This window comes from Nicotiana tabacum, chromosome 19 (genome assembly GCF_000715075.1).
Source record: "Nicotiana tabacum cultivar K326 chromosome 19, ASM71507v2, whole genome shotgun sequence".
NCBI classification, from domain to species: domain Eukaryota; kingdom Viridiplantae; phylum Streptophyta; class Magnoliopsida; order Solanales; family Solanaceae; genus Nicotiana; species Nicotiana tabacum.
This window is the reverse complement of record NC_134098.1, coordinates 10,384,275-10,396,502: the sequence shown is the minus strand read 5'-3', so window position 1 is coordinate 10,396,502 and position 12,228 is coordinate 10,384,275. Positions and strand designations below refer to the sequence as shown.

At 34.1% G+C, this 12,228-nt stretch overlaps 1 protein-coding gene and 1 long non-coding RNA gene across 3 annotated transcripts; one reads left to right on the top strand and one right to left on the bottom strand.

Moving 5' to 3' along the window:
• Positions 1-1,124: 1,124 nt before the first annotated feature.
• Positions 1,125-8,241, top strand: LOC107758984 (protein DETOXIFICATION 42-like). Of its 2 annotated transcripts, XM_016576839.2 has the most exons (14): positions 1,125-1,213; positions 2,908-2,987; positions 3,515-3,636; positions 3,963-4,202; positions 4,325-4,506; positions 4,917-5,052; positions 5,192-5,288; positions 5,397-5,497; positions 6,069-6,232; positions 6,852-6,923; positions 7,140-7,256; positions 7,350-7,445; positions 7,740-7,861; positions 7,946-8,241. In XM_016576839.2, the coding sequence occupies exons 2-14, from the start codon at positions 2,917-2,919 to the stop codon at positions 7,986-7,988; spliced, it is 1,563 nt and encodes a 520-aa protein (XP_016432325.2). In that variant the 5' UTR covers positions 1,125-1,213; positions 2,908-2,916; the 3' UTR covers positions 7,989-8,241.
• Positions 3,888-10,800, bottom strand: LOC107758985 (uncharacterized). The gene is made up of 4 exons (XR_012703189.1): positions 9,193-10,800; positions 7,332-7,431; positions 4,194-4,477; positions 3,888-4,099 (listed from the first exon to the last, which is right to left on the bottom strand). It is a non-coding gene; the product is annotated as an uncharacterized LOC107758985 (long non-coding RNA).
• Positions 10,801-12,228: the final 1,428 nt, after the last annotated feature.

The window sequence follows — 12,228 nt, the reverse complement described above, 5'->3', positions numbered from 1 at the left end:
TTGTATTATTCTAGTAGCTCGTGCATTTGTGACACCAGATTCGGGGATGTATATTGATGATTCGGTAGTTATGGTCTTCTGCACTTTATTTCAGTAATTGACTTCCGTTTAATTTAATTTGTTTAAAAGCGGTTAAGATTATTCTAACGTTGGCTTGCCTAGCAAGTGAAATGTTAGGCGCCATCACGGTCCCGAAGGTGAGAATTTCGGGTCGTGACATACACCATCTCTCAATCAACAGAATTTCTTACCTGGTCTCCTATTTTCGCAGACCAATAATAAATAGAGCAAATTTCCTTTTGATTAGGGATTCAATAAGGTAACTTGGAACACCAAAACTCAATTCCAAATGGCGACTCTGAACAATAAAATAATTCATATCCAAAATCGTCACTGTAATTGGAAAAACTCTTTAACCCAACACAATAATACATAATATATTTTGCAAGGTAAAAAGGGGTATGACAAAAGTACTTTTTGAAATATTTATATTTTATGATGTTGCTCATTTCATCTATTGTTTTTTATCATGAGAAATAATATTCTTTTATGTTATTTAGAGATTTGCTATTTTTGTTAACAAATGAAAATACTAGTAACATTAGTGTTCTTGTTTGATGAGTACTAAAAACTAAACAAATCGAAGTAATTGTATAGCATCAAAATTCAGAAAACAGTAAAAATACTTTTTATAAAAGTCTTTAAGGACAATCTTTTATAAAATTAATAATAACCACTTGTGTTATGTAAACATATAAATTATTTTCGTTTAAATTATTAAACTTATGTCAGTTACAAAGCTGCCAAACACCACTTTTCCCGCCTTATATGTATCCTGTATTACTATCACATACTCATCAAATTTTACGTTTAGCCAAAGATACAAGAATGTAGAGATATATGTTGTGAAAAAATCCATATTTACACCAATAAACAATTGCCTCAAGGTACTGTCAAGGCAAAGGGGAAAAAGGAAATTTAAAAAAAAAAAAAAAAAAAGGTGAAGAGAGAGCAAGACTCGAGAAACGTCGCAGCTACCACGGCCGTAAGCACTCTGACAATCGCAAAACTATCTAAAGATCGGTGGCGCACAAGCCAAGATGCATCAAATTCTATTTTTTTAGGTTGAGTTTTGCTCATCTATTCATATCTTACGAGACTATAACAATATAATTTGTCGGCAGAACCAGAATGAATTGTCGCCATAAAAGAGGTAATAGAAGAAATTGCAATGTCGAAAAGCGTACTTACTTATTTGCACGTTTCACATTTCCTGCTTTTTTCTCCTCAAATGGAGACAATTGAAGTTCTTATGAGGGGAAATCGTTTTTTTCTTTTCAAATAAAGTTTAAGATATCCTTTTTTTATTTCTTGAGACTGCAAATCAATTTCTTGAGATTGAAAATATATGTCTATTTTTATTAGGTACATTTATTCTGCAGAAACCAAAAATGCAATTATGTTCTCTCTGGTTTCTAAACCTAGCGAAGTTTATCCCATCCTATCTGAATTCATGTTCATTCAGAGAAATTCTCAATCAACTTCAATCTCTAAAATTAAGTTAGCGTTCGGACATAAATTTGGTTAAAACTTGAAAAAAAAGAGTTTTTGAAGATGAGATGAAAAATAATTTTTGGAAGTAAAAAAATCCCACCTTCAAAAATTGCCCCAAAACTGATCAATTTTTATAATCAAACAATGTTTTTAAAACATTTTTGAAAAAAGAAATTATGGCCATACGGGAGCTAAAAAATTCTGATATCTCAACAAATATCTAAACCTTTTTGCTTTATACCTAATGTTACGGCCAGACTGAACTGACAAGGTATTATTTGTTCTAACCTGCTTCTTTAGACCTATTTTTTTAAAGAAATTTTGTTTGCACATGTCAACTATTAAATGGACGTCGAACAAAAACTACAGTTAACCCACTCTATAACAGTCTCATTTGTTATGATATTTTTAGACTTTTATAGTGAATGACTGTTATACACCTATAACAACATTTGACGTTTAAAGAAAAAAATAATTATTCAAATTTAAAATCTCAAAAGATATGCATATTTCACTAGTTAAATATTGAAGAAAGCCAATACATTATTAATAAATTCATAACTAAAAGTATAAAGATTTAAACTCTAAGACATACATTTTAAAGCTACCTAAAAAATAATTTTTTTCAAAATTGATGGAAGAACTTTGTAATTGTAGCTTGTTACATAGATTTTATTCTTTTACTAGCGATATAACGTTTGAATTGGCGAAGATTTGTATCCAAATTTTCAGCAAAAAGGTATCCATAGTTTTTTCTTGAAGACAATCTAAGGGTTTAACAATTAAATTTTCTATTTAAATATTGTTTGGAATTTGTCCCATGAAAAAAAAATCATGTGCAATTCTTCAAATTTTATATCTTATGCAAGATAGACACTTTATTTAATGGAAAAGATTGTGTGCATATTTTTAGAATTATTATTAGTAATCTTAAAGATTCTATATGGCTGTTATAGAGGGGTAATTTTACAAAGAAAGTTCTGCTACAAATATGGTTGTTGCTGTTATAGGTAAAAAAAAAAAAACTGTTATAGTGAGTAAAATACAACTTAAAAAATCGGTTCTGAGGAAAACTTGTCTTTTTATAGTGAATGACTGTTATATAAGAATGTTATTATAGAGAGGTGTGACTATATTAGATGGAAACTAAAGTACAAATACAGATGTGAACAATTTAAACAAAGTGACTGAAGTAAGACATCCAAGGTAGGTTGTATCCTCTTGAAGTACTATCTGGACTCATGTTAACCTCAAGTTGAAGACTTCAGTATTCTAGGAAATTTGTGATACTATATTTTTAAGCAGATAGTTGGTAATCTTATACATTTCGTATTGGTTATTTGCCATTTTCAGTGTACAAGAATGGCCGAGAAAGAAGTTCCATGTACAGAGAATGTTAAAAGCCCAGTATCCATATTCTTTAGAGATATAAGGTACTTGAAAAGTTTTTTGCCTTTTACTTTTTATTTTCTTGGTCATCAACTTATCAATCTGAAATGTGCAAGAACTTTAAGATTGTCACTTCTTTTCTTGAAGGAGCCTAAGAAAATATTTTCTGAAAATTTTAAGTTGTACACCATACCTTTACCTGCTGTAGCAGGTTGTAGCTTGCGTTATTTTCAAGATTACAATTCTCATATTTTAAGGAAGCTTATCTGTAGATATCATTTGGGCGAACTGATAGTGTAAAGATTTCTTACACTCACAGTGTATATAACTAAACTCTTTTCGGAAATGAATTTACATTTATAAGAAAAGGAGTCTAAGTTAAGAATTGACTGCATTTGTAAGGTTCTGCTTTTCCAAAATTATTTGAATATCTGTATGTAAAGCCACATCTGATATATACATGGAGAGTAAGTTGTAGTGGAGTAGGAGATGAATGTTTCTTTAATGCCAAAATAAACAAGATTTTTCCTTCTTATTTTTTTTTTATATTTTTTATCTTTTTTGTGAGCAGATCTATTTTTAAATTGGATGAGCTTGGCCAAGAAATAGCAAGGATAGCCCTACCTGCTGCACTAGCTTTGACAGCAGATCCTGTTGCATCTCTGGTTGATACAGCATTCATTGGCCATATAGGTATCAACTTCACAATTTCAATGTATTCCATTATCTTACAAGGAAACACAAAGGGATTTAACTAACAGTGACGGCGTAAAAATTTTTATACTACGTGACCTGTCTTATTTTTCAGGTTATTAATTTCACCTTTTATGGACGATTAACTGTTGTTATCTTTTAAATGATCTGATAGTGTGAAAACTTAATCACTGTCAGCAGCGTATAGAAGTAATTAAACTCAACACAAAAAGTGGTGACCATAGGTCATAGTTATCAACTAGGTTGATCATTAAGCAAAAAAAGGTTTCTAATCATCAACATAAACTCGACATTTATCGACACAGGTCCTATTGAGCAGGCTGCTGTGGGAGTTTCAATTGCTGTATTCAATCAAGCATCAAAGATTGCAATATTCCCCCTAGTCAGCGTAACAACTTCTTTCGTCGCTGAAGAAGATACCATCACGAAAGCAAGTCAGGACCTGCAAAATGATAAGATCAAGGAGCAGAATGAAGGAGATGCTGAAGCAATGGATACTGATTCACCATCAAACAGCGAAAGCAAAAGCCTGATACCTAAAAATGGTATGTCGAAAATTGAAAATCCAGGCCCAGGTTCTCGTTACACTCTCAAGAACGATGCACGTACAAGTTCCTTGTGCTTTTGATAATGACACTACCTTTTCTTTTACCTTCATATTCTACAGGGAGTGTATGCAAGTCAGAAAAGATGGCTTCTAGCTTTGAGGTTGTGAAGCCTAAGCCCGAAAAGAGGCACATTCCATCCGCCTCGTCTGCATTAATAATTGGCGCTGTCCTTGGCATCATCCAAGCAGCATTTCTAATCGCCGGAGCAAAACCTTTATTAAAATTCATGGGAATCAAACCTGTAAGTTGATCTCTGCAAAAACAGGAGAGGAAGAGAAATATCTCATTTTTTTTCCAATAGAATTCAGATTCTTGTATCCTCCTCCCAACCGTTGGTGCCGTTTTTTTTTTTTGGGATAATCGTAGTGTCCGGGACAGCTTGCCTGCACCTCGATTAATTTTCCACGTGTTATCTGCTATCTCCAATCAGTACAGATACCGGGTAACTCTGTCCACCAAGGCTCGGACAGATGGGAAGAAATAACCTAGTATTTTCTCTGCTGGAATTTGAACCTAAGATTTCATGGTTCTCAACCCACTTCATTGACCACTAAACTATTTTCTTTCGCTTTTTCCTTTTTGCGGCAGTAGGTTATAGGGGTTGAGAGCTTCTCATAGTTTCAATTTCTGGTTGTATGTGATAATTTACAGGGCTCAGCTATGTCAAAACCAGCAGAAGATTACCTGAGATTAAGGTCACTTGGTGCACCAGCAGTTCTCCTCTCATTAGCAATGCAAGGAGTCTTCAGAGGATTTAAAGACACAAAAACTCCACTATTTGCAACTGGTAAGCAATTAGGAATATGTGACAGAACCAAACTTCCATAATCGACAAATCAAAACTTCAGTTTTTTAAGAACTAGGAAGAGGTGAATTGAATTCGACTCAGTTTTTTCTTTTTCTGTGTGTTTGTTGACATCATACAGTGGCAGGAGATTTGGCAAATATTATTTTGGATCCCATATTCATGTTTGTTTTCCGTCTTGGTGTCCGAGGTGCCGCAATCGCTCATGTAATTTCTCAGTGAGTAGATTCTAATCTCTACTGAAAGATAAAATTGTGAGGCAACAGTTCCACTGATCGATTTTTTCCGAAATGCTAAGACATATGTTCTAATTTGAATTGGTATAGGTACCTAATTTCAGTTATACTGTTTTGGAGACTAATGGAAAAGGTTGATCTTGTACCTCCTAGTCTCAAATATCTTCAATTTGCTCGTTTTCTTACGAATGGTGAGGATTTTCTCTGATGCTGTATATATATTACTAAAGTTATATTTGTCAATATAATAGAAAACTAGCACCATATTTGTTAAAATGAAGCTCTGAAATTTCTTAACTCACATTCTTATTGTATCAATAAAAGCAGTGTTTTTCTTTCTGTCCACTTATATTGTTCACTGATTCTCACTACCAAGTGTTTTAGTAAATCCAAACTCCTACAAACATAAGATAGAACATTGGTCAGAGTACGCGTTTAAGTTGGTACTCCGATCAAAAATAAAATGCACTAAATTTGAAGGATCCGACACGCACCCAACAATATTTTTGAAGAGTCCGAGTAACATAGCCGATGACTATGTTCGCTGAGCTTTCGCCGTCTATTTGTTCGCTGACATGTTGAACCACTTCCATTCACCAAATTTGTTCTGTGTTTGTCTGTTAATAAACTTTTACTTCACTGCACACTCTAAATACCAAATAAGGAATATGGTTTTAATGTCAAGATTAACTGTTTTCTGTTCATACTTATTAAAAAAATAACTAACTGATTTTTTTCCCTCTTTTTTCGTCCTAATTTCAGGCTTCCTATTGTTAGTGAGGGTCATAGCAGTGACATTCTGTGTAACATTAGCTGCATCATTGGCTGCACGGTTAGGACCCACACAAATGGCTGCATTTCAAGTCTGCTTGCAGGTTTGGCTAGCTACATCTCTTCTAGCTGATGGCTTAGCTGTTGCTGGTCAGGTGAGATATGATTTCTCCTACCAACATTTCGCCTGTCTCAGATAAACTAAACGAACAGACGCATATATAATTAAAAAGGCGGAGCCAGGATTTGAAGTTTAGGGGTTCGAGATTCTAGTCCGTTAAAAAGTTATGGGTTCTAAATTAACAATTTGTACATATTCAATAAATCTTTTAAGACAAATATAGGGTTTGGACCAAAGCTACTGGCTTCGGCCAAACCCATATTCGGATTCCACATTCTAGCTCCGCCCATAAAGACTTGTAACTACTTAAACAGAAGAAAGGGAACCATTATTTGCTCCCAAAATCAACAGTGCTTGGCTCCTTGGGTGGCATTTTAGGAAGTTAGCTAGCAGCACAGTTTGGAACAAAATTGTCGTTAACAATTTATTTTGAAGGTTAATTATGTGAATCAGAAACCAGTAAGAGATTCTTTTCACAGAGATAATATGTTTATAGACTAATAATTTACTCAAAGTTGAGGATCTCTCTACATATGTCCATCATATTGTTTTAAATATCTCAGAGTGAAACACATTTGTACTTTCATATTCACCACCATGCGAAAGCATATGTGAACAAACTTCAAAAATCCAACGTTCCTTTCCCCTTTCAGGCAATACTAGCAAGTGCATTTGCTCAAGAGGACTTCAGTAGGTGTACTGCAACAGCATCAAAAGTGTTACAGGTACTAATGTCATTCAAATCTATGTTGCTCGGACTCTCCGAAAATATCGATGGGTGCGTGTCGGATCCTCCAAAAATAGTGTATTTTTGGAGGATCTGACACGGGTGCGGCAACTGTTTTGGAGAGTCCGCGCAACATAGATTCAAATAGCAGAGCAGTCACATATATTTCCAGTAGCAAATGAGCTAGTAACGGTCGAGTTCTTGAAACGTGCAGTTGGGAGTAGTTCTAGGGTTGATACTAGCACTTACACTTGGAGTTTGTTTACACTATGGAGCAAGAGTATTTACAAAAGACGTCGATGTCCTACACCTAATTGGCATTGGTATTCCGGTAATCACCATCTATAAACATGTCATTCATACACTTACAAATCTTTCACAGTGAAAGACTTGGTTTAGAACTTACCAATTCTTCCAATCTCAGTTCGTCGCAGCAACTCAACCAATCAATTGCCTCGCCTTTGTCTTTGACGGTGTAAACTTTGGTGCATCTGACTTTGCATATTCTGCATATTCAATGGTAAGCTCGCATGAGATATTCATTTTTTGCTGTCAACACATAAACATACAATGCTCAAAAAATAGTCCCCAAGTTTCAATAAGAAAACAATAGATATAAAACTTTTCTTGTGCATTGTTAAAGATTGTAGCATTACAACACTAGTCTCAACTCGAAGATAAAAATCTTCCAAATAGAGAAGGACCCTCTTGAAGATAAAAATCTGTATTCCTGATGATCTGAGAATATTGCAATTATTTTAACGTATCCGGATCAAAGTAAACAGTTATTAACAAGAATTCATTTGATCTTCAGCTTACAGTGGCTATTTTCAGCATTGTGTTCTTGCTCATTCTATCATCAAGTTTTGGATATATTGGAATTTGGGTAGCTCTAACCATCTATATGAGCCTAAGAGCTTTAGCTGGTTTCGGGAGGTAAGCATCCTAAACAACACAGATTTAAGCGACCACACAAATGCAGAAGCACGATCTGTTTATTTTCTGCTTCACCATTTGCAGGATAGGCACTGGAACCGGGCCGTGGAAGTTCCTCAGGAGCTGAAAGTCTCTGTTAGACTGCTTATTATTATAGACACACGCACACCTTTTCATACAGTAAATTTGTACAGTAAACTGAAATTCTTTATAAGGACCAAAGAAACATAGGAGAGACCTTATAAGGCAATTTTGTTCATTGGTGTATGTACTCTTTTGTAGTTTGAGGAAATAGGAAAAAAATTGTATATGTACACAGTACTCTTTTCCTTCCATTACATTTAATTCAACAACACTAGTAAATGCAATCATTTTGTTTATTTTCCCTCGAAGCAAACCAAGTTCCTCCAACACAATTTATTACACTAAGAAATTTAACATCTTTCTTTATTATAAAGTCATTAACTTTTGCATTTTCTCGTTCACATAACTTGTAAGCTCTAGTTTGTACAAAAAAATAAATAGTTTTTGTACTCCAATACAAGACGGGGGGAATGATAAGTTACGGTAGAAGGCTGAAAGCACATTGAGCACATGGTATGAATCGTTTTGGGTTTATAAATAGAACCACCCCTTTTCTGGATCCACCTCACATCAATAACCTGACCCTGCCACCTATAGATAGTTTTAACTTTGACAGTTATACTTTTAGGAGTTGGTTAGTGTCAAAAAAGTGATGAGGATTGAGATCATACCAGGCACAAAATCACATTTAAAATGGGAAAAAGCTCTAGTGAATTCCTTGTAGACTTCAAAACTCCAAAAGAAGAAAAAGTTCAAGAAAAACGAACTCTCCTAAACTGAGACAAGAAGATTTGACAGAAAGTTATATTGCAACTCAATGTCTTCCTTTGTTGATCTTCATTCTTCATATATATTGGAGTCGGGAAGTCCTACCTAATTGCAATTTAATGGAAACATCAACCAATTGTTCTCCAAAATTTTGACATTCTTCTACAATGGAAAGAACAAACTTAGCAAAAGTTAAACAATGTTTAAGTTCAACCAAATTGCTCGGGAGAAGCATCAGAAGCATCAGAGTCCTACGACATGAGAGAACTATACAACTCAAAACAAACTTCCACATGGGATGACAAGCATGTGTGTATGTTGCAGGGGTAAGCCTACTTCATGTGCAACACAGTTCCAATTTGTCATTAATTTTAGTAACGAGTTCCCAAAAATGTCACAGTTAAAACTGACAAACAAAGTAATAACTAAGAAACTACGATACACTATTAGGGAAATATGTTAGTAAGAGGATATTTCACCAGTAATCATCTCCGGAAGACACATCCCAAAGGCATGCATATATATATATATATCAACCAGTTCACTGTATTCCTTCATCGTGGTACTCTGGAGCCATGAATTCAGGGGTACCCTTAAGGTCTTGTGCGGAATTACTGTTGGAAAGATGAATTGCGAACCCCACATCTCCAAGTTTAACTTATTTCCACCACTATGAACAAACCCATTCTAGCACTTGATGTCTCTGTCAGTTATTTTAGGATTCCAAGCCATTTCCTTCATATTTAGGTAACACCATTTTCTTTCTTAATTAATTATTTCGATGAATTATCTGTTCAGACCTAAGAAGATTATGTGAACACTTAATTGAGATCTCACTCATCAGACCACCAAGTTCGGGATGGATTGATGTAGTTCCTCTACACCTCTTGGACGTTGTTGGGATGCCGCATCCCTTTATCAATCAGCACCTTAGAAGATTTCACAAAACCTTTCAAAGTGACCTTTGTAGCTTACAGTAGAGACAGTAGCTCGGAACTTTGTCATATTCAATATCGAGCCATCTTCCATTTGGGGTTCCATCTATTTGTTAACCAAATTTGATCTACTCTCGATTTTAACAAATCAATTTCAACCTTCACCTTAGCAACATTACCCCTAGACTTGGAATAAGTTGCTAGATCAGGGGCAATAGAAACTCCAATATCACTAACCATTCTAGAAATGACATGCCATCTGAATAAACGCCATGGTAGTTGATGAATTAGAATCCAAATTGGGACAATGGAAGTTTCTTCTTCTGGTTTGGAATCCGATGTCCATTTCAAGATCTTCTATAGGAGCATCTCCAATCTCAATAAATTCTTTGAAACGAATATGATTAAAGTCGACCTCGTTAGTGAAATCAATGTACACATGCCTAAAATCAAAATAGGCAATTTTCACAGATCTGGTTAAATGAAACTTGCTGATAAAAACTTTTCTAATTTCCTCCATAGTTGGCTTTCCTCTGTAAAACCTACCAATAATAGTAAATTTCCACTCCAGAGCTAAAGCCACAAAGTAATCTTGAGCAGAAAAAATCACCGCTGGCTTACCTAAATGTGTACCATGCCTAATCTCAATAGGAGGGGTCCCGTCATTGAAGGAGGGTAAATTTGCTTGGACATCAGCAGCAAATGAGGGATTTGAGACTTCTTGATTATAGCCCATGTTCTCAGACATGGCAACAGCTCTGTTGTTCACAATTGGTGCTCTATTCTGTTGCATGTTGTTGGGTATAGGATTTTGAGGTGAGGAATTTGATAATGGTTGAGTATCTGTAGTCTGGGTAGGTTCAATTTGTTGTTTATTACTGATATCTGTAATAGCTTCGCTCCGGCGACTAGGCGATCAAAATTGGAGGAGATTTTTGGTTGTGGGTGTATGGATTTAATACTGTGTGTAATAGGGGATTTCTTGTTAGTAACGTTTGTAGAAGGATTGTCTTCAGCATTTGTTTAGACTGTGGAATTGGTGGTGGCAGTTTCTGTGGTTTGCTCAGAAATATTCATTGGACTAGTGTTAGTAGCCGTTGTGGTGGTAGTATTAGGTGGGGTGAGTAGAGTGAGTAGTTTTGGAGTGTGGATGTGTGTGTGTGTGTGTGTTTATATATATATATATATATATATATATATATATATATATATATATATAAATAGCCAAAATATATTGTTTACTCATTCACCTTGCACCCAAATCTCTGTTACACACTTGTTGATCACGAGTTTAATTTTACACACCAAACCTTTCAACAAGTGTGTAAAATAATTGACACACATTTGAAAGGTTTGGTGTGTAAAGTTAAACCCGTAGTCAATAAGTGTGTAATAGAAATTTGGGGGCAAGTTGGATGAGTAAACTATGTATTTTGCCTACATACTATGATAGGAACTTATTAATTTATTTTCTCTAGGTTTTGTAGTTTTCAAAAAGTATCTAGGTTTTTCTTACAAATTTTATACATTCCCCTTAAAAAGCTCTCATCCCATGATTAATACCTTCAATTAAGGGATTCAATTATATGTTTTCCTTTTTTCACATTTCTCCTCATTTCATGCGTCCTAGTTTTTTCAGTAAGTAGATCTCGTCTTCTCTCTCGTCGATAGTTTCACGTCTCAACAAGAAGTTGGTAATTTTGCTTCAGTTGCTGAATAATTTTGGTTGGAACCTTCAAATACTGGATATAATGCCATACTGCATATTCTATGTTCCTACTATCTTTAATTCCTTATAATGTTAGGAAAGCGATACCTAATCTAACAAATTCAATAAAACATAACTGATTTCCATAATAGATACCAAAAAGATACTTTTTCTTTGCAGCTAGAAATCTATACACACGGCATATAATGTCAGAAAATGACAAAAACAATCAATTCCTAAAAGTTTCTTCAACAATTCAAAAAATTGTTAAACTCTAGCAAAATTATTACTAATAGGATAATGACTCATACACAATCCAAATGTGAAATTAGTCACAAACTTACAATTGCTCATCACCATTTACAATTATCATACATTTGTGATACAATTTCTGCAATAATTATGATACAAATATAATTATGATACAATCGTGATACAATTCTGATCTTCATCTTTTTTAAGTTTCAATCATAACTCTAAACTTAAATTCTGATAAAATATTGTATTATAATTATATTAGTATTGTACTGTGTATTATTTTACATATTGATATATCAGATACAAGTCAAATACAATTTTGATACAATTGTGATACAGTTATGATACAATTACCATACAATCTTGATACAATTCAGAAACTTTTCTTCTTTGAGTTTCAATATGAAATTTTACCTAAATATAAATCTAAACTTAACCAATCTCCCTCAAAATTTAGATATAAACTCCAAGTTATATTCTCAATCATTTGCAAGAGCACCCAATCCAAACAAATCAAAAATTCATAATATTTACTAGATTTGAGGTTTTAATATTTAAAAAACCGACTTACTAGATTTGAGTTTTTGAAAGAAAAAGAAAAAGGCAATCCAAAC

Bases quoted from the DNA above. Each gene is read 5' to 3' on its own strand.
- LOC107758984 (XM_016576839.2), top strand. From the start codon at position 2,917: ATGGCCGAGAAAGAAGTTCCATGTACAGAGAATGTTAAAAGCCCAGTA. The intron at 2,988-3,514 runs GTACTTGAAAAG...TTTTGTGAGCAG, and splicing joins ATATTCTTTAGAGATATAAG to ATCTATTTTTAAATTGGATG. The intron at 6,924-7,139 runs GTACTAATGTCA...TGAAACGTGCAG, and splicing joins CAGCATCAAAAGTGTTACAG to TTGGGAGTAGTTCTAGGGTT.